The sequence below is a fragment of the Pollachius pollachius genome (assembly GCF_949987615.1).
Source record: "Pollachius pollachius genome assembly, chromosome: 7".
Taxonomy (NCBI): Eukaryota; Metazoa; Chordata; class Actinopteri; order Gadiformes; family Gadidae; genus Pollachius; species Pollachius pollachius.
Genome location: NC_136940.1, coordinates 4,242,330 through 4,261,130, shown reverse-complemented (window position 1 = coordinate 4,261,130; position 18,801 = coordinate 4,242,330). Strand labels below are relative to the sequence as shown.

The window sequence follows — 18,801 nt, the reverse complement described above, 5'->3', positions numbered from 1 at the left end:
TCATAAACAGCATAATGCTCATGTTCTTTTGATAACGGTAAGTGTTAACACGTTGACAGACTATCATGCTGTGGCAGGGCTCTTGAGCAAGGCGTTGGGGTTCTACCACACTGACTAATACGGTCTGGAGCAACGGGCTGTTGGTTTCAACTTCAATGAAACATAATGGAATGAAATGAAGTGATCTATCTATCTATCTATCTATCTATCTATCTATCTATCTATCTATCTATCTATCTATCTATCTATCTATCTATCTACCTGTCTGTCTGTCCGTCCATCCGTCCGTCCGTCCGTCTATCTATCTATCTATCTATCTATCTATCTATCTATCTATCTATCTATCTATCTATCTATCTATCTATCTATCTATCTATCTTTGTGTGTGTTTGTGTGTGTTTGTGTGTGTGTGTGTGTGTGTGTGTGTGTGTGTGTGTGTGTGTGTGTGTGTGTGTGTGTGTGTGTGTGTGTGTGTGCACGGATCTGACAGGAAACAGGAAGTGTGTAAAAATAGGACGGGAGGGTTTCACGTACTCCTGTGGGCAGACATACATTTGGTGATGTTGTGAAAGTGAGAGAATCTCCCTGGAAACGGGAACCTTGTTGCTGTCTCTGACTGTGATATTAATGGTGTATCAAACAGAGTTGATGATTAAGATCATGAGCCAGATAAAAAGGTTGTAGGGTTTTAATGTTAAAGAATATAGTCATTACAAACACCACATAACATCTCCCACTTCAATTACTCCCGGGAAATGGTAAATATATGATAATAATTAATAAAACATATTATTCACCCAAATAATGTATCCAGTGGGTTAATGCACGGGTTGATTAGTATGCAAAGCAAGCAGACAACCATCAAAACCTGATCGTATCCCAATTAAATCCTGAATAACAAAATTGAACAAGTAATACCATTATTTGTTATTTCAAAAACTTAACTGCTCGTCCGAATCAAAGCAAATTCCAACCTGCTTTAGAAACCTTATTTGGATTTACTACAAAGTTCGCTATACTCTCAATGAGAATGCATGTCTTAAAAAAGAATGATGACCACAGACATGGACACACACAAAAAAAAAAACATCCAAACACACAAACAAACGACAACAACGGCAAAAACATTGCATCACACTTTGGCACGCAGTCCACCAGATACTGGAATGAACACGCGTCGCGTCTCGCACAGGGCACCTCTGATGTTCCGCCGTCGCATCGCCATGCATGTGTGAACAGATGCACGCCCACAGCCACTCATTCGCTCAGTGTCTCACCACCCCTGAACCAGCCTACCACCAGCCTACCACCAGCCTACCACCACCCTACCGCTGGCACATGCCAAAGCCCTTACAGCCTGACTGGCTTGTGCAAAAGGCATTAACCGCGGCCCGGCCCAATAAAAGGTTATTTATAGGCTCCCGCGGCCTTGTAGTTTGTCTTTGCTCAAACCCCAGAGCCGCAATGAAGACACTGACTGTGCCCTGCCATGGACAACACATACGCATGCTGCTGGCCCATCCACCCCCCCCAATCCCCAAGGCCTGGAAGCCCAAGCATAGCACAGCTTCCTGATGCAACCCAGTGTCTCTCTCTCTCTCTCTCTCTCTCTCTCTCTCTCTCTCTCTCTCTCTCTCTCTCTCTCTCTCTCATCCTCTCTCTCTCTCTCTCTCTCGACCACATGAAAGCTCAAATGCGTATTAAAAAACATTAAGCGGATAACAATTCTGTGGTTGGGATGGAGCAGAATAGGTGCCCCCGACGCACACACACACACACAAAAATTGTGATGTCATGTCGGGGGAAGTGTGTAACGTTGTTAAAAAGGACAATTTAGTGACACCACACTTGCGACATGGTGAAAGAATGGGCCCCCATGTCTTGTTAAAATAGAAATATAGAGATGAGCGAAGGGAAAATAAACTAAATGTCCTGGTGGACATGATCGCTTGAAGAAAACTTGCCACACGACGATCACGATCACGATTGACTCGTGAGGATCACGTCAGAGTCAATCCTAACCAAACGAGAGTGACTTTGGTGAAGTCCTACTCTGGATGTGATCGTGGTCGTTAATGAAACCATCTTCCATTTTATTCCATCTGTCTCCATGAACTCCACAGCCGGAGAGAGAGTCCATTCGTGTCGGTAGGACGTTCCGGTTGAGCTCACCTTAAAAAGGGGACGAGAACCCCCCCTATTAGCTTGTACAGGAACGGCTCAGTGTGGAGGGGGGCCTATCGCTACTTCCGCCTCTCAAAGTGAGTGAAATGAAAGCCTTTCCCCTCCTGCCGTGAACCGCGGGGCTGGCTCTCACTCTCCACGACCACCCACACTCCCCACTGCAGCGAGGCGCTCTCTGAATGATTAGTTTCTTGTATTGTAGGGTGATGTGTAAATGTAATGTACAGCTATGCACCCGGTCAGAAGGTGAGGCTGTGGGAACATTTACATGGCGGATACACTGGTCTGGATACCGCACACAGCGTAGACGGTCGTCCAAGGTACACAGGGATGAATGTAAACTCCTGTGAATGTGTGTGTGTGTGTGTGTCTGGGAAGTGGCATCCCACTGTGATTGGTGGCGATGCGCTCACATCCCGTATCACAGGGACACACAGTGTGTGTTTGAGCATTGTGACCAGAGAAAGCAGCGGAATATCGGTCATTATAAAATGTTGCACGCCCAGGTAATTGCTGGGCTGGGAAAACAGTGACGCCAACGTTTTTTTGTCGACTTAAGAGTCAGATGTTGGGTCTTTCAATTAGCTTCTCATTTAGCAGACACCTTTTTTCCAAAGCATCAGCACATTTAAGATTCATATCATTAAGGGGCCGGGATGTGGTGAGGCCATATCACTCAAGGATGCAGACATTGTGGATTGAACATCCTTTCCACTGTGTCGAACCCCTAGCCACTACACAGGGCATACATTATTTTTTAAAGTCATCGTCTACTCAAAACTTTCTCCCACCCCCTTCTCCACTGAGTAATCCATCCCCCATCCAGTACCTCTGAAAGTATTAGGAGTGGACTCCATACATCACATCATACATCATATATCTGAGCTCAGAGTGTTCACCAGCGTTCAGAATGTTGCAAACATTGTTCCAACCACGTGTCTGACAGTCAAGGCGCTGTGGTGTGACAGAGTGTCAGAGAGAGAATGGGGCCACATGAGTCATGGCCGAAGACTTCACGTCGATTTGTGTTTGAGGAACATTTCTTTTTAATTGTCGCTTTAAAAAGACCCATCTGTTTGCGCGTCTTGAATGACGGTTCCGTGCGGTCGTATGAAAGAGACGGTCAACAACAAGGCACTGGGCATGACACTCGAGTTAGGGGCCAGGAGCTGCATTTTACTAAATATTTCTACGCGTTTCAAGTGTTGTTTGCCTCATCCTAACAGTTGCACTTTGAATACCATGCTTTTTAAATCAACTCAGAACAGAAGGTGAAGGGTAGACATCAAGGGATGTCTATTGCAGTGAAAAGTGTCATAGTAGCATACTGTCAAGATTACCTGCAATGCTGACTGACCCTAACATTCCACTAAAGCACACTAAACACACACATACACGCACACACTTACTCACGCACACCAGACAGATAGACAGACAATAGATTAATGGATTTCGAAACATTTGTCATGACATCCAGGTACAATAGGACTGATGACATGATGTGGGTGTATAAAAGAAAATCCAGTGAGCTTTTTACTGTAAGACTTTGGAAACAGCAAATACTGCCACTCTGTGTTCCTAGACCAACGGTGCTATCTTAGAACGCCACCTATGTGTTCCAGCATCCAACTGCTGCACGACCACGTTACAATCATAACTTGCAAAAAAAGACGTACTAGTGTTTTTTTTCGAATATTAGTTCCAGTTATTGCGCCTTAAACACACGCGCACAAACGCAAGCACGCACACATTTACGCACAAACACTCTCATAGACACACACACACAAACACACACACACACACATATACATATATATATATATATATATATATAACACGTGCAATATCAGTCCACTGTGCACACTTGCTCTCCGCTGTGACGCGCGTCACGTTGTAGCGTAAGCGTCAGGCGTCATATATGGGCAGACACAAACACACACACAGACGCACGCACACATAAATACATACACACACACGAGGTTAAAATAGTTGCGAAAGGTGCGAAATTCCCTCCGGCGGGGGTCAAATATACTGGCGCATTACTGGGAATTATAACCTGTGTCCAGTAAAGAAGCTCCAATGTATACACTATTTAATGTATGAGTTATATAATGTATAATGGCCGTTAAGGGCATTGTGCTGGAGGCCACTCAGTCCATAAGCTCTGATAAACGCAGTGGCACTACCTCAGATGGATCACTTCCCACATACATCAATCGTACAACGCACGATTTGGCAAAAAAATCGGTGCGCTTTTTTAGCCAAATCTTACATTGTATACCAGCAATGGGTTTGGTTGAACTTTTCAAACGTGTTTTTAATGACACACTGCTGGCAGAGCCCACTATCTGTTCCGACCTATGGGGCTTGCCTTTCAGGCATCAACTTTGCGCAAAAAAGTACTATATCACTAAAGGTTCAAATTGGACATGATGGATGTCAAACCGTGGGTCGAAAGTATAGCCATGAATATAAAATCTGATATCGTGGAAATTGCCTTCGCAGAAAAGGCGGGAGAGTGCAAAGCCTGGCCTCGTATCACGACCAAACGGAGCTCTTTCTGTGGAAGGATCCAAGCGCAACGTCCCCAGCTTCTTCTCACTCCCTGACATCTTCGCTTGGCATCTCCCAAAGTGGATGCCTTTCTTTGTCAATATTTTTCTTCAAATCTTTGAAAAACCACAGGGCGTTGGATTCAACCCACTGTCAGGGCTTCTCTTTCATGTCCTGAGAGGTCCAAAGGAGAGAGGAGGACTGGGCTATATTTTGGTAGTCTGTATCACGTTTCACCGAAAACCTCACAATGACAAGCACTTGTATCATTTAATGAATCACTGACATGACGTGCTCGGAAGCAGGTAACGGGGTGGATGGGGGGTGGCGGGGGGGAGGTTTGGCTGGGTACCACGAGGAGGCAGGGCTATTACGCAGGTTAACGTCACGTCATCCCACCGGCTATAAAGAGCTTGAGTAGTAATTCAACTTTAGAGTAACACTGGGAGCTTTGGAGTAAAGGACAGGCGGACTGAGGGCGGAACTCCACTGGCTGACTTAAGTGATACTATCCAGAGGATTGGCCACTTTATAGCTCTTTATATTTAAACTCTATCCCTCTCTCTCAACATGAACTTGTTGCATTTGGTGGCTTGTGGACTTGTTATCACCCTACTTTCAGTCAGGACGGGGGCGAAACCCATCACTCAGGCACAACAAAAGGTAAGTTCTTGATTCGGCCAACCTGCCTGCAGCCCTGACACATTATTACCGATTGCATTGAGTTTCGTTTGTCTGGCGACTTTATTTGTTGGATTTCTGTTAAATCAACTTCATAGAGTAATTCATTCGCCTACGAAAATGATTTGAGTTTGGAGTTCAGCTCCTTTATCCATGTAACTGAATTAGAAAAGAAAACTGATTGAATGCATTGAACATAGATCCCATGCAGTGCACCACTGGTTTGCCCCAATACTCGCGTTTCACATTACGCTGCAGTAGAAACAGGTCTTTCTGCTGGATCAGTTGAGACGCTCAGCGCTCAGGGCGACCTGAACAGAGATGCAGCCTCCTCACGGCGACTTGATTCGCCACAAAACCAAATATACTATTCATTGAAAAATTGGGAACACTTTTTCATGCATCCCTGCAGATATTTGCCGTTGGGCATGTTTTTTGAGCAGCGCGTTACCCTGCGTAAAATAGCATTACGCATGGAGATTGAGTACGCTTTAAGTCTCTCGTCATGTAATTACGAAGATGTAAATGATGGTGATTGGAAAACTACCGAATTTCATATCTAACTTTGTTTTTGCGTTTTAAACGCAAACACACAATTGCTGTTTGTGCGAATGTGTTTCTGGGCACAGAAGGCTACACGGTGTTCATTTTAAGACAAACTAGCGTTAGAAAGACGTGTGGAGGGATTCAATCATCCTTATATTTGACTTATGCCAATATAACTCCTGATCAGCTAGATTGCGGGTATCTGCACGGTCGTTAAAGTCAATGAGAAAAATGACATAGGCCTAGTCACATTTACATAATATATATAGTAGGCCTACACGCAATCATAATGCATATATGATAATCTAATTTCCATTGATAAATACGGGTTTCAAACAGGATATAATGAAACCATCAACGGTGCGCAAACCTCAGCCGCTCTCTCAAGCAGGTTGTGAACTGCCTGAATCCATCCATCGCTTGATACCCATGCTGAATGATGCTTCCCCTTGCGAATATACATATGTCTGCATACGTATTTATTTATTCATCTCTGTCGCAGAGTCTAAAAAATTTACTGGGCGAGGAGCTGGCGGAGTTTATGGAGTCAGAGGAGCGGGAGAGGAGACTGGAGAACGTGCGCTCTCGGTTACGCATACTACGGGACCTGCGCATGGACACGCGCGCCCGAGGGATGTGGGCGCGCCTCCTGAACGACCAGCCCCCCCCAAAGAGACACAAGTCGGGCACCAAGAAAGCGGGCTCCACGGCCCGGAGCGGCTGCTTCGGACACAAGATGGACAGGATAGGCACCATCAGCGGAATGGGCTGCTAGGGGCGGAGCAGAAAACAATGTTTGTAAGTAAGCTTTTTGGACAACAGTGTTTTTGTTGTTATTATAGTGTTCAAAAGCAAAATGTGGCAAGAGAAAAGCTAGGGAGATGTGAGCGAGAGAAAGAGACAGAGAGAGAGAGGGAAGAGAGAAAAGAGGGAGAGGGAGAAGAGAGAGAGAAAGAGAGAGAGAGAGAGAGAGAGAGAGGAGAAAGAGAGAGAGACATTTCAATTGGAAATCATATGGTTCATTTATTCAAGTAAACACAGTAGCAGAGCCAAGAGGAAGCATGGGCAGACTGGCTTCTCATGATGAGGTCAGCTGCAGCAGTCTGGGTCTTTCGGGAGAAATTGATACAAGGAACAACATATGACTCTGTGTGTATGCGAGTGTGTCTGTGTATGCGCATGTGTGAGAGTGTCTATGTGCTCATGTGTCTGTCTGTGTGTGTTAGTGTGTGCTGGTGTGTGTGTAAATGTGCCTGTGTGTGTGTGCGTGTGTGCGTGTGTGTACATGTGCCTGTGTGTGTGTGTGTGTGTGTGTCTCCACGCTATGGTGATACCTGTGTCCAATACAAACTGGTTACCAGAAGAGCAGGGTTTGAGGGCTGGTGATTCAGTTTCTCGGCGGTGAGTTCTGGTGTTCTTGAGTGAGAGGTGCTCGAGCACCGCTCACGAAGCAGGTAGGGGGCTGCTGTCATGCCAAGGGAGGGGGGGGGGCCTTTGAGTTTGAGTGGCATTTGAGCAGAGACAGGGCAAGTGCATGAGTGTGTTGTAAATCACTGTAGGGTACAGGAGGAAAAGGTCAGGATATCCCTTTTCTTTACTCCTTATTTAAAAATGTCACTGGCATCCTAGTGGCTCTCAGTAGGCCTGACAGGCACTTGGAACACATGGACCAAGTCTTTTGTGGTCGCATGGCTCAACTAATAGGTGTTGGTAACAGGAGAGGGTGTGATCTTTTTGCTGACAAATGATGCTGCTCCAAATATTTGGCTTGCAATTACAGCCTCCAACAAGTCAGCCGGCTAAGTGTGTGTGTGGGTGTGTGTGTTTGTGTGTGTGTGTGTGTGCGTGTGTGTGTGTATGTGTCTGTCTGTGTGTGAGAAAGTAAAAAAATGGTGTATAAAAAAGGCATACACAGTGAATGTCTTCCAAAACAGCTAATTTAGGAGCTGTGAGTGAGTGAGCGAGTAAAGTAAATCGCCATTAAACTAAATTCTTCTTCGTCTCTCTTCCCAGAACTCTAGACGATGGGAAGGAACAATGTGGACTCGTTTGTTCTCGCCTGAGGGGGAAAAAAACGATCAACAAGAAAGACGACGGATATTTGGTACGAAAACGCCATGACCAGCATTAACGTGGACTGAGATGACAGTGCTACTATCCTGCATATATCTATAAATATATACAAAAATATATATGTTACACATACACAACCAGCTCATTACACGAAGAAAAGAACCACGAGACAACAGACTACGGTGTAAAAAAACTAAACTACAAAACCGCAAAGCTGTATATTGTTGCTGCTGTACATTCATGTACTTCTTCCTTCCCCACACATGCATAAATGTATTTATGTTTAAAAAAAACTATTTATATGTTTATAAAAAGAGATATTTATAATATGTTTTATTTATGTAACATTTTGAAAATGGATGCAAACTGCAGGTCTTTGTTTGTATTCTGTTCGTAACTTTTTTTCCTTTTGTCTCCAATAGTTGTAAATGTTTTCAAAATGATAAAAGAACATTCCATGTGCACTTAAAAGTGTCCTTTTAACTTTTTGCTACCATTACAACAGTTTAGTTGCTGTATTCTAGTACTTAGAGGAGAGACATGTATGCACTGTCTGCTTAATGTATTGCAAATCATCTGTGCATGTCTAACAAGATATGTAGTTTGGATAGGATGGTGTTACAAGGGGTCAAATTAACTTTGAAAATGTGACAACATTATTACCTTACAAACAAGTTACTATCCATTTTATAGGAGATTAAAAGGTATTTGAAGTAGTTGAATACAATAGCCAGACTTTAGCAGGTTTGGATATGGAACATTACCCACACCTATAAAATCTCTGCAGAATCCCTTTCCCACATGTATTTGATGAGTGAAGCGATCTAGAATGTGAGGCTCAACCCAAGTAGCCCTATAATAGCTTCTTTTTTTTTCTTTACATTGCACACAATTTGGAGTAGACCTGTAGTACAACAGTCAACAACAAACCATTTATGTGCCAGCCATGGCCTTAAAGTCATATTGTTTGACTATAGAGACAACTGAAACTAAGGTTTTGCTTTACTGCAGAGAAATCACAAGTTGTGGCATCGAATGAAAAGGAATAAACAGAAGGCATTGAGAGAAGGCTTTTCACCACTAGAGGGCAGAGCCATGCTGATAAAAGCACGTGGCGAACAGAGACACCTGTTACTCCCTTATACAGTCTATAATACACTTCCTATTGTATGTTTGGAGCAAAAAAAATCGTATGTTTACAGTATGCAACTTATGACAAATCTATACATTAGATGCTTTGCAGTAAAGCACATGGTCAATATCTACACCATCACTGTAGCCACGTTGTAAACTTCATTAGCATTGAAAGCCACTTAGTAGGCCTACAGACAATAGCTTGTGGCCTTGCAAAGGTAAATGAGTAACGCCCTGATACCTTGTAACATGAGTGAGCCCTTGGCATGGAGCATGGAGTACAATGCATGGGTAGTTAGCATTTCCCTTCCCAACTAACTGCCCCAGGTATTTGAAAGGTTTAACAAAACCTTTTGTTACTATGAAACTCTTTGGGTCCATGGATGTATTGTACGTTTTGGACATGGACAATATGCCGGAAAGTAGATTATCTGATGGCCAAATATTACTAAAATGCAGAAATGTCGCCACCTTCAGGCAATTATTTGACCCTCTGCCATTTATCAACTGAGATAAACAGGCAAATGAGGAAAAGAGCAGTAGCAATAAAACATGTTTAATAATGGAGCAAGCCAGCAGTAGAATTGCTTTATTTACAAAGTCTCACTACACATGCTTGAATGTAATGTTTTTACACACAACCCTTTCAAATTCGATAGACATATATTATCACCTATTCAAGTGTTTCAAGGGCAGTTCAGTCATGTACGGCAAAAAATACATCCAAACTTGATTAAAACTAATTTAAAGTTATTTTCGTTAAATAGTGTTCTCGCTTCCCTTTAAAATAATTTAATGTGGAAAAATGAAAATATATTGAAATAAAACCACACCGCAGCGAGCTTAAGACGGTTTTGGGCTCAGGGTGCCCATATTTGGCAACCGGAGACGCCTGGTCGTCGCCATGACAACGACGGCCGCTGAGTGCCATTATTTGGCAAGCACCGCTAAATGCATTTAAAATAATAGGATATTTGAAGTATCCTCTGATCTAAAAACCTATCTGAATTTGAATAATTAGGCTACAAAAAGGATTGGTTTGTGCGCTTTTAATCCCAAATCCGTTAGATAATAGACATAGGGCATTTAAAAAACAAAGATTTGATAAATAATTGTGTTGCGTAAAAATAATGACTTTCACAATCCAGAACCAGTAGAATAGCTATTAAGCCGAGGTCATGCAGGAGTCAACAACAAAACACGTAAAACAGTCCCAGGCTCTTGCATTAGCCATTGAGAATACCATGGTTTCCTCATGAGTGAGGAAAATAAATGAAGACACGTGAAGATCCATAATAATGTTTTATGTTTTTTGGTTTGCTGAGGAGATTTACATTTCACTCCCAGAGACGACCTAAGGCCCACCTATAAAACACGACAACATTATTTATTAACACCAAAGGGGTGAGCGAAGTGCAAAAGATGCATGATAAAAACGCATATTCTGAAACATATGCATCCAAAACACAAAGAACGGTCCTATGATTAATGGGTTATTGTGTTGTCGCCTAACATTGAAACTCAATGACTGCAGCAAGAGTAAGTTTTTTTTGCACTTGCAATCAATATCATTTGTGGTAATTGCATCGGGCTGATTGTTAATAGCGTCTGAATAAACTGGTGACAGGTCGAGGTCCTCGAGGACGCGCTCCCTCATTATGACGTCAGGGTTAGAAACAGAACGCTAACCCTGACGTCATAATAAGGCAACATAACGCCGGACGGAACCAGAACGTGCTCGATTCTTCTTGAACCTCTCGAGTGACAGGTAGGCAAATAACCTCATCGAGCAAAATTATTATCGGATTGAATATTTTCATATTTCAATATCCTATAACTAACTCATAATAGTGGTATCATGTGGTCGGGTGTATGCTGTGTGTCATGCGATATGATAAATGTTCATTAAAAGTTGCACAACAGTCGGACGAAGTTTCTTCAGCGTTGTCATTTCGTTCGTAACCATAATCCTAAATGTGTCGCCCTCTCTTTCCTACAGGCTAGAATTCTTGAATTTATTCTAATTCATTATTATTTCTAATTCAACGATGGAGAACTACGAAGTATTGGGACTTCTCGGCGCCGGGGGCTTCGGCCAGGTCGTCAAGTGCAAACACGTCTCTTCTGGTGACGTCTACGCCATGAAGAGATTCAGTCCAATGGATGACATGCAGTACATCTTTCAGAGGGAGCTCGCGCCTCTGTCGGTAAGGATCTCAAGCCCCCCCTAGTGTTAGGGGCCCTCACCTACAGACCGTAGTGGGTCAGACTTTTGAAAGCAACCCTAAAATATAATATTATTGTATCATTATATTTCTCTCTCTCTGTGTATGTGATTTATATATATATATGATTTAAATGTGTATGTCTATATTACTGTTCGCAATGAGACCTAAAATTTGAAATGATTATGTGTAGCACATATGTATATGTACAGCATTTACATGAGAGTCGTTGCATCGTAATCATGCAAGAGTTGTGAATGAGAAGACGGCTGAATCGAGTGCTCGCCAACACCTGCGCCACCTCTCCCTGGTGGACAGGTGTTGAAGCACGAGAACATCGTGGTGCTGCTGGAGGTGTTCACCCACCAGGGCAATCTGATGGCCATCTTCGAGCTGCTGGAACGCAGCATCATGGATGAGCTGGACCAGAAGCAGCACGCCCTGGACAGCCTGGTCATCCGCAAGTACACCTTCCAGATGCTGAGGGCCTTGGAGTTTGTTCACAGTCACCACGTAAATATGGACTTCTAATCAACTTAATGCAAGAGGCCCAAAATGCAAGCAACATTTTTTTTTTTTTTACTTCAAAAACGTTCCGTTTGCGTTTCAACCAGATGATCCACCGAGACATCAAGCCCGACAACGTGCTGGTGTCGCGTTCGGGAGTGGTCAAACTGGCGGACTTCGGCTGTGCCCGGCTGTCGGGCGGTGCTTCCCTGCCGCGGACATCCTGTGAAGGCACTCTATGGTTCATGGCTCCAGAGGTCCTGGTGAAGGACCCCAGCTACAGCACGTGAGCATCTTCAAGCAGAGGGCACTTGACTACAGCTGTATGGCCCTCGTTGGTTTAGTGCTGCTGGTACATCATGGTGTGTTCTGCTTCTTCTTTTAGATCTGTTGATGTGTGGGCCCTCGGATGCACCATCGCATTCATGGCCACTGGGAAGCCCTTCCTCATGGGTACCACAGTAAGGTGTCAGATCGAGGAGGTGATCATGAAAGTGGGTGAGTACTCCTCCCTCCTTGATTATTTCAGTCATCAGGTACTATTGCAACCCTCTTTAGTATGACTCAAAGATTACCCACACAGGCAGTTGGCCTACATTGCTGTTCCAACTCCCAGACGTACAATACAAAATATATATTCATGATGCAATAAGTGTCTTTTGCCTGGACTTGCACTCTTTTCTATTCCTGTCATTTGCTGGAATGTTCTAACCCCCACATTTCCCCACCAGGGCCTCTCACCGACCACCAAGAGCAGCAGTATTTAGCCTACCAGAGACACCCTGTGGAGCCGCTGCCCACAGGGAATCCTCCCAGCGACCTGTTCGAGAAGTACAACAGCGCAGAACCCCTGCTGGCTCAACTCATGGAGGTAAGCGGGGTTTTTGTAGCTGCACAGCCTTCACACGGGCTGCTCCTGTTTTTAGTTAACCAGTACCCACTGGTTACTGTGGACCTTACATGTTGTAACTGTGTTTTCATTCGTCTCCCCAAGAGATAACTCTTTGTTTTGTGTGTCCGTTTCAGCTATGTCTGGCGATCGATCCAGTGGACAGGTGGAGCTGCTCCAAGATGCTTGGACACCCCTACTTCACGGCGGATCATTTCCATGAGAGGTGAGACATCTCTGTTATGGGTCCTCTGTGCATAGTGAGCGTAAAGTGGGTGGGTTAGTGAACAAATGTTGGTTATCTTGGTCATTGTTGTTGCAGTTCAATCGTACAATAGTTCTAATATGGGCCGTCTCCCTGGTTTCATACCACGTGTTGCATTAATGTTTCTGTTATCACCCGTGTAGCTTCAGCAAGGAGCTCAAGGAGATGGTCGACCAGGATCAGTCCGCAGCCTGCATGGTCGACCAGGATCAGTCCGCCGCCCTTATGGTCGATCGGGATCATCCTGAGAACCAGGGGACTCAGGAAACGGGCACTCTGCCGGACCTGTCCTCAGCTACCCAAGTACGACTCGGCATAAACACAGCCAAACACAGCTTTCAGGAGGACTTTTCAAGTGTGTTTTCATTCTTTGAAACTGTTGTCACGTTCTTTAGCAGCCACCAATAGGAATGCCAGTGGAGGAAGAGCGCTGCAGTCCTGATGTGAAGAACGCCTGGGATGGCGATGACGGGGACATGGTGATGAGTGGATGCTTCCCTTGTGAGTTACCCTTACCCTAACCCTTGTTGTGTTGCAGTTGATACCTGCAACACAACAACTACAATAGATATTTTCAGCGTTTAACAATTTTCCACTCAAATACACTTTTAGTTGAATGGAATGATACTGTAGACGTGTTCTTCAACGAGATACATGTGCAGATGTTGACCATGTTGGTCCCACTTTATCATCCCAGGGACCAGGCAGAAGGACAAGAAGGAGAAACCCAAGGGGAAGGGGATAAGAAACGTCATCAGACGCGCCATCGGAGCGTTCCGGCGCCAGTTCCTCTCCAAAGTCGCCCCGATGGTGTAGGGGCGGGACGGGGCAGGTTAGGGGGGTCCAGCATGCCAGGTGACAGGCCAGTCGAGGAGGAGAGGAGGCGGGCCTCGTCTTCACCCCAGGCTTCCTGAGAAGTGCTGATTGGAAGATCGGACGCTACTACGGCCAGGTAGGAGGAGAGGTGAAGGCACGCTCTGGTACAGGGCAGCACAGCTAGGGATCAGATGGAGGAGGTTATCACCAAAGTGGATAATTAGTCCTCCCCACGTTGTTGTTTAAGTTATTATCTACTGTTATGACTCTTTTTAGCTTGACGCAAAGATTGATTTCACTGGCAGTTGGCCTACATTTGCGGGGCTTGTAATGTTTTCTATACCAAAATAGACTGATAGGTAACGTTTAACGCTGGTTATGCAATAAGCTCTTCATTTGAAACCAAAAATAATTAATATTGTCATATTATTATATCATAACAGGTCTGACAGCCAGCACATACTAAAGACATACTTACAATCCAAAATATATATAATCATGATGCAATGTATGTGTTCTTCCTAGACGTTCACTCCTTCTCAGTTGCAATTTTCTGTTGTTTCATCCAAATAGATGAACAGTGCAGAGCACCGCAGAGACCCCGTCAGCCGTCCCTTCAAACGCCCTTCCTGAACGGCTCCGCCTACGCTGCCGGCGTCCTGAACGGCTCCGCCTAAGAGGCCAGCCCCCTGAACGGCTCCGCCTATGAGGCCGGCCCCATTAAACAGCTCCGCCTGTGAGGCCGGCCCCCTAAATGGCTCCTCAAGAGGCCGGCCCCCTGAACAGCTCCGCCTCCAAGGCCGCCCCCCCTGAACGGCTCCGCCTATGAGGCTGGCCCCCTGAACAGCTCCGCCTACGCTGCCGGCGTCCTGAACGCCTCCGCCTACGTGGCGAACGCTGCAGTCCTTTGGTGGAGAACACCTGGGATGGCGATGACGAGGACATGGTGATGAGTGGATGCTTCCCGTGTGAGTAACCCTAACCCTGAACCTCGTTGCGTGGCAGGTGATACCCATTGATATTTTCACTGGTTAACAATTTTCAGCTCCAATCCACTTTTAGTTAAATGGATTATTATTGTTGAAGTGTATTTTCTCGCTTCTTCTTGTTCAATGAGACACATGTGCAGATGTTGACCATGTTGGTCCCACTTTATCTTCCCAGGGACTAGGCTCTGTCTACTTGGCTGGCCTCCTTAACGGCTCCTCCTACTTGGCGGGCCCCCTGAATGCCTCCTCCCAGGTCGTCAGCCCACTGAACGGCTCCGTCTGCGTCCGAAGATCGATCCAGTGGACAGGTGGAGCTGCTCCAACCTGCTTGGACACCCCTACTTCACAGCAGATCATCTCCATGAGAGGTGAGACATCTCTGCTATGGGTCCTTATGACAAAGTGTGCAGACGGAGGGCGAGGTGGGTGGGTGAGTGAACAAATGTCGCTTATCTTAATCATTGTTTTCGTAGTAGTCGTATAATAGTTCTAATATGGGCTGTCCCCCTGGTTTCGTAGCAAGTGTTGCATTAATGTTTCTGTTATCAGCTGTGCAGCTTCAGCAAGGAGCTCAAGGAGATGGTCGACCAGGATCAGTCCGCCTCCCTCATGGTCGACGAGCACCTAGGGGGTCACGAAACGGGTACTCGGCCGGACTTGTCCTCAGCTACCCCAGTACGACCAGCGTTCCCCTGTGATGGAGAACGCTGAGGAAGGCGATGACGCGGACATGGTGATGGGTGGATGCTTCCTGTGTGAGTAACCCTTACCCCAACAATTGTTGCGTTGCAGTTGAATGAATTGATATTGTTGAAGTGTACATGTTCTTCAGAGACACATGTGCAGATGTTGACCATGTTAGTCCAACTTTATCTCCCCAGGGACTAGGCTCCGCCTACTTGGCCAGCGTCCTGAACGGCTCCGCCTCCGTCCTCCACCTCCTGAACGGCTCCGCCTCCGTCCTCTACCTCCTGATCGGCTCCGCCTCTGCCTCTACCTCCTGAACGACTCCGCCTCCGTCCTCTACCTCCTGATAGGCTCCGCCTCCGTCCTCTACCTCCTGAACGGCTCCGCCTCCGTCCTCTACCTCCTGAACGGCTCCGCCTCCGTCCTCTTCCCCCTGAACGGCTCCGCCTCCGTCCTCTACCTCCGTAAGGCTCCGCCTCCGTCCTCTACCTCCTGAACGGCTCCGCCTCCGTCCTCTACCTCCGTAAGGCTCCGCCTCCGTCCTCTACCTCCTGATAGGCTCCGCCTCCGTCCTCTACCTCCTGAACGGCTCCGCCTCCGTCCTCTACCTCCTGAACGGCTCCGCCTCCGTCCTCTACCTCCGTAAGGCTCCGCCTCCGTCCTCTACCTCCTGAACGGCTCCGCCTCCGTCCTCTACCTCCGTAAGGCTCCGCCTCCGTCCTCTACCTCCTGATAGGCTCCGCCTCCGTCCTCTACCTCCTGAACGGCTCCGCCTCCGTCCTCTACCTCCGTAAGGCTCCTCCTACGTCCTCTACCTCTGATAGGCTCCGCCTACGTCCTCTACCTCCTGATAGGCTCCTCCTATGTCGCCGGTCCCCAGAGCTATCCCGGCCTACTTTCCAGTCCCCAATTCACCCTCCAGAGCGGCATGCATGTCGGCTGGTCTTTTAAGCAACAGGCTACAGACCCTCATCGACCGCTGCCTACAACACCTCCTGGGAAATCTATTGGCCCAACACCTTCTCAAATGCCACCCTCACAATGGAAAACCAGATCAGGAGGAGAGGGAAAGGGGAAATAGCTAGAACCACCTGGAGAAGAAGCCCTAAACAGGATAGAAGGGCGAAAGGGCTGGCTTGGCAGAGGGGTTTCATCGATGGTATGTACTCCCAAGGGAGCTTAAAGGCTTAACTTACTGACTATGGGGCTGCTAAAGGAATCGGTAATGACTGCTGACTCATGTCATTACATATCTGACTTATATACTGTGATTATAGATTGACAGAAAATGTTATATAGGACTATTTGAGGAAGAACAAAAAAGCAAGGCTTAATTGCAATTTATAGAACAAATGACTGCCTGTTGGGATTAGGTATCAAGTGGGCGTGACAGATTTCCTCAAATTGCCTGACTCTTTGCCAAGGCCTACACCAAGAGGTTTCATCTTTAAACATAGAGTGCAAAAAGCATGATTTAAAATGTATTTGACATTGAGTGCAGAAACCCTTTATATCAGATGGACAAGGAAACCAACTAATGGAGATGGCTTTTAATTATGGTGTCAATTACTTTACTTGTGTAATTGTAAATATATATATATATATATATATATATATATATATATATATATATATATATATATACACAAAAAGGTTTGATTTAACTTTTGTATATATATATATACGGAAGTATGTAAGTATAAGTATATAAAGAATAAACTTTCGTATGTGTGTGTATATATATATATACGAAAGTTAAATCAAACCTTTTTCCCTTTTGATGTTTAATTGTTACAAATGAAGTAAATCTTGCAGTCCTAGTATTGCACATGGTTGATGGCCGCTACACCCAGCGAAACCACGTGGTGGAGGTAAACAGCTGTTAATGGTGACGAACAAGAACCTGAACTGAGAAAAATGATTGGGGATAGATGTTGGTAAATGAAGGCAATACCCTGAAGCGGTCTTTACACATATTAACGAATGAGCATATCAAAATGTGCCGGAAAAGTCGCTGCATCGTATTGAAGTAAACTGGGTTTTATATTCGAAATGTAATGTATACAAATCAAAACCTCATGTGTTCCCCATGCAGCAGACCTAGGGGTCTGCGCAGGCATGTGGCCGAGATGTGATTGGAGGGAAACGCGGTGTGGGCGGGGTTTGGGGAACGCGCTGAGATCAAGCGTGTCTCCGGACTTTCTGTCTTGCTATTTGAATGCCCAACGTGGGCCACGTGCATTCACCTTAACCCATATAGTCACATGACTCTTTGCCAAAGCCCACACCAAGAGGTTCATTTATTAAACATGTGGCACAAACAGCATGGTTTTAAAATGTATTTGACAGTGAGTGCAGAAACCCTTTATAACAGAAGGACATGCTGGAAGAAACTAATGGAGATCGCTTTTAATTATGGTGTCATTTACTTTACTTGTGTAATTGTATATTTATTCGAAAGTTTAATAAAACTATTCTATTTTAATGTTGATTGATGTTTCATTGTTACAAATATAGTAAAACTCGTCCTAGTACTGCACATGGTAAATGGACTGAATTTATAAAACGCATTACTAACCAGTGGCCACGCAAAGTACTTAACAATATTGCATTCACCCATTCATGCACAAATTGACACAACGACGGCTGTTTCAACCACGCAAGGTGACGACAAGCTCGTCGGCAGAGTTGCTTAGTTAGGGGTATTGCTCAGGGTTACTGGACGCTCAAATAGCTGGAGCCGGGGATCGAACTAGCAACCTTCCGGTTTTCAGCCAACCCGATCTACTTCCTGAACCACATGCATGCTTCCCAGCACATGCTTGAAACACATCGATTATGCACATGGTTGATGGTCGCCAGCAAACCACGTGGTGGAAGTAAACAGCTGTTATTGATGACGAACAAGAACCTGAATTAAGAAAAGGATTGTTGAGATGTTGCTATATGAAGGCAATATCCTGAAGCGTTCATTACACATATCAACGAATGTGCATATCAAAATGTGCCGGAAAAGTCGCTGCATCGTATCACATTTTAACTGGGCTTTATACGTATGTATTTAGAAATAGTAATGCATATAAATTAAAGCATGTGTTCCACATGCAGGCGGACCTGAGGGCAATGACACTAAATGCGCAGGCATGTGTGCGAGATGTGATTCGAGGAGAACGTGGTGTGGGCGGGGTCTTGGGAGCGCGCTGAGAGCAGGGCAGTACTAAGCGCGTCTCCGGACTTTCTGTCTTTCTATCT

At 45.4% G+C, this 18,801-nt stretch overlaps 1 protein-coding gene across 1 annotated transcript; it reads left to right on the top strand.

The window, feature by feature from the left end:
- The first annotated feature begins 5,219 nt into the window (after positions 1-5,219).
- Positions 5,220-8,201, top strand: LOC307078376 (C-type natriuretic peptide 4-like). The gene is made up of 3 exons (XM_079740141.1): positions 5,220-5,400; positions 6,467-6,762; positions 7,978-8,201. The coding sequence occupies exons 1-2, from the start codon at positions 5,308-5,310 to the stop codon at positions 6,737-6,739; spliced, it is 366 nt and encodes a 121-aa protein (XP_079596267.1). The 5' UTR covers positions 5,220-5,307; the 3' UTR covers positions 6,740-6,762; positions 7,978-8,201.
- Positions 8,202-18,801: the final 10,600 nt, after the last annotated feature.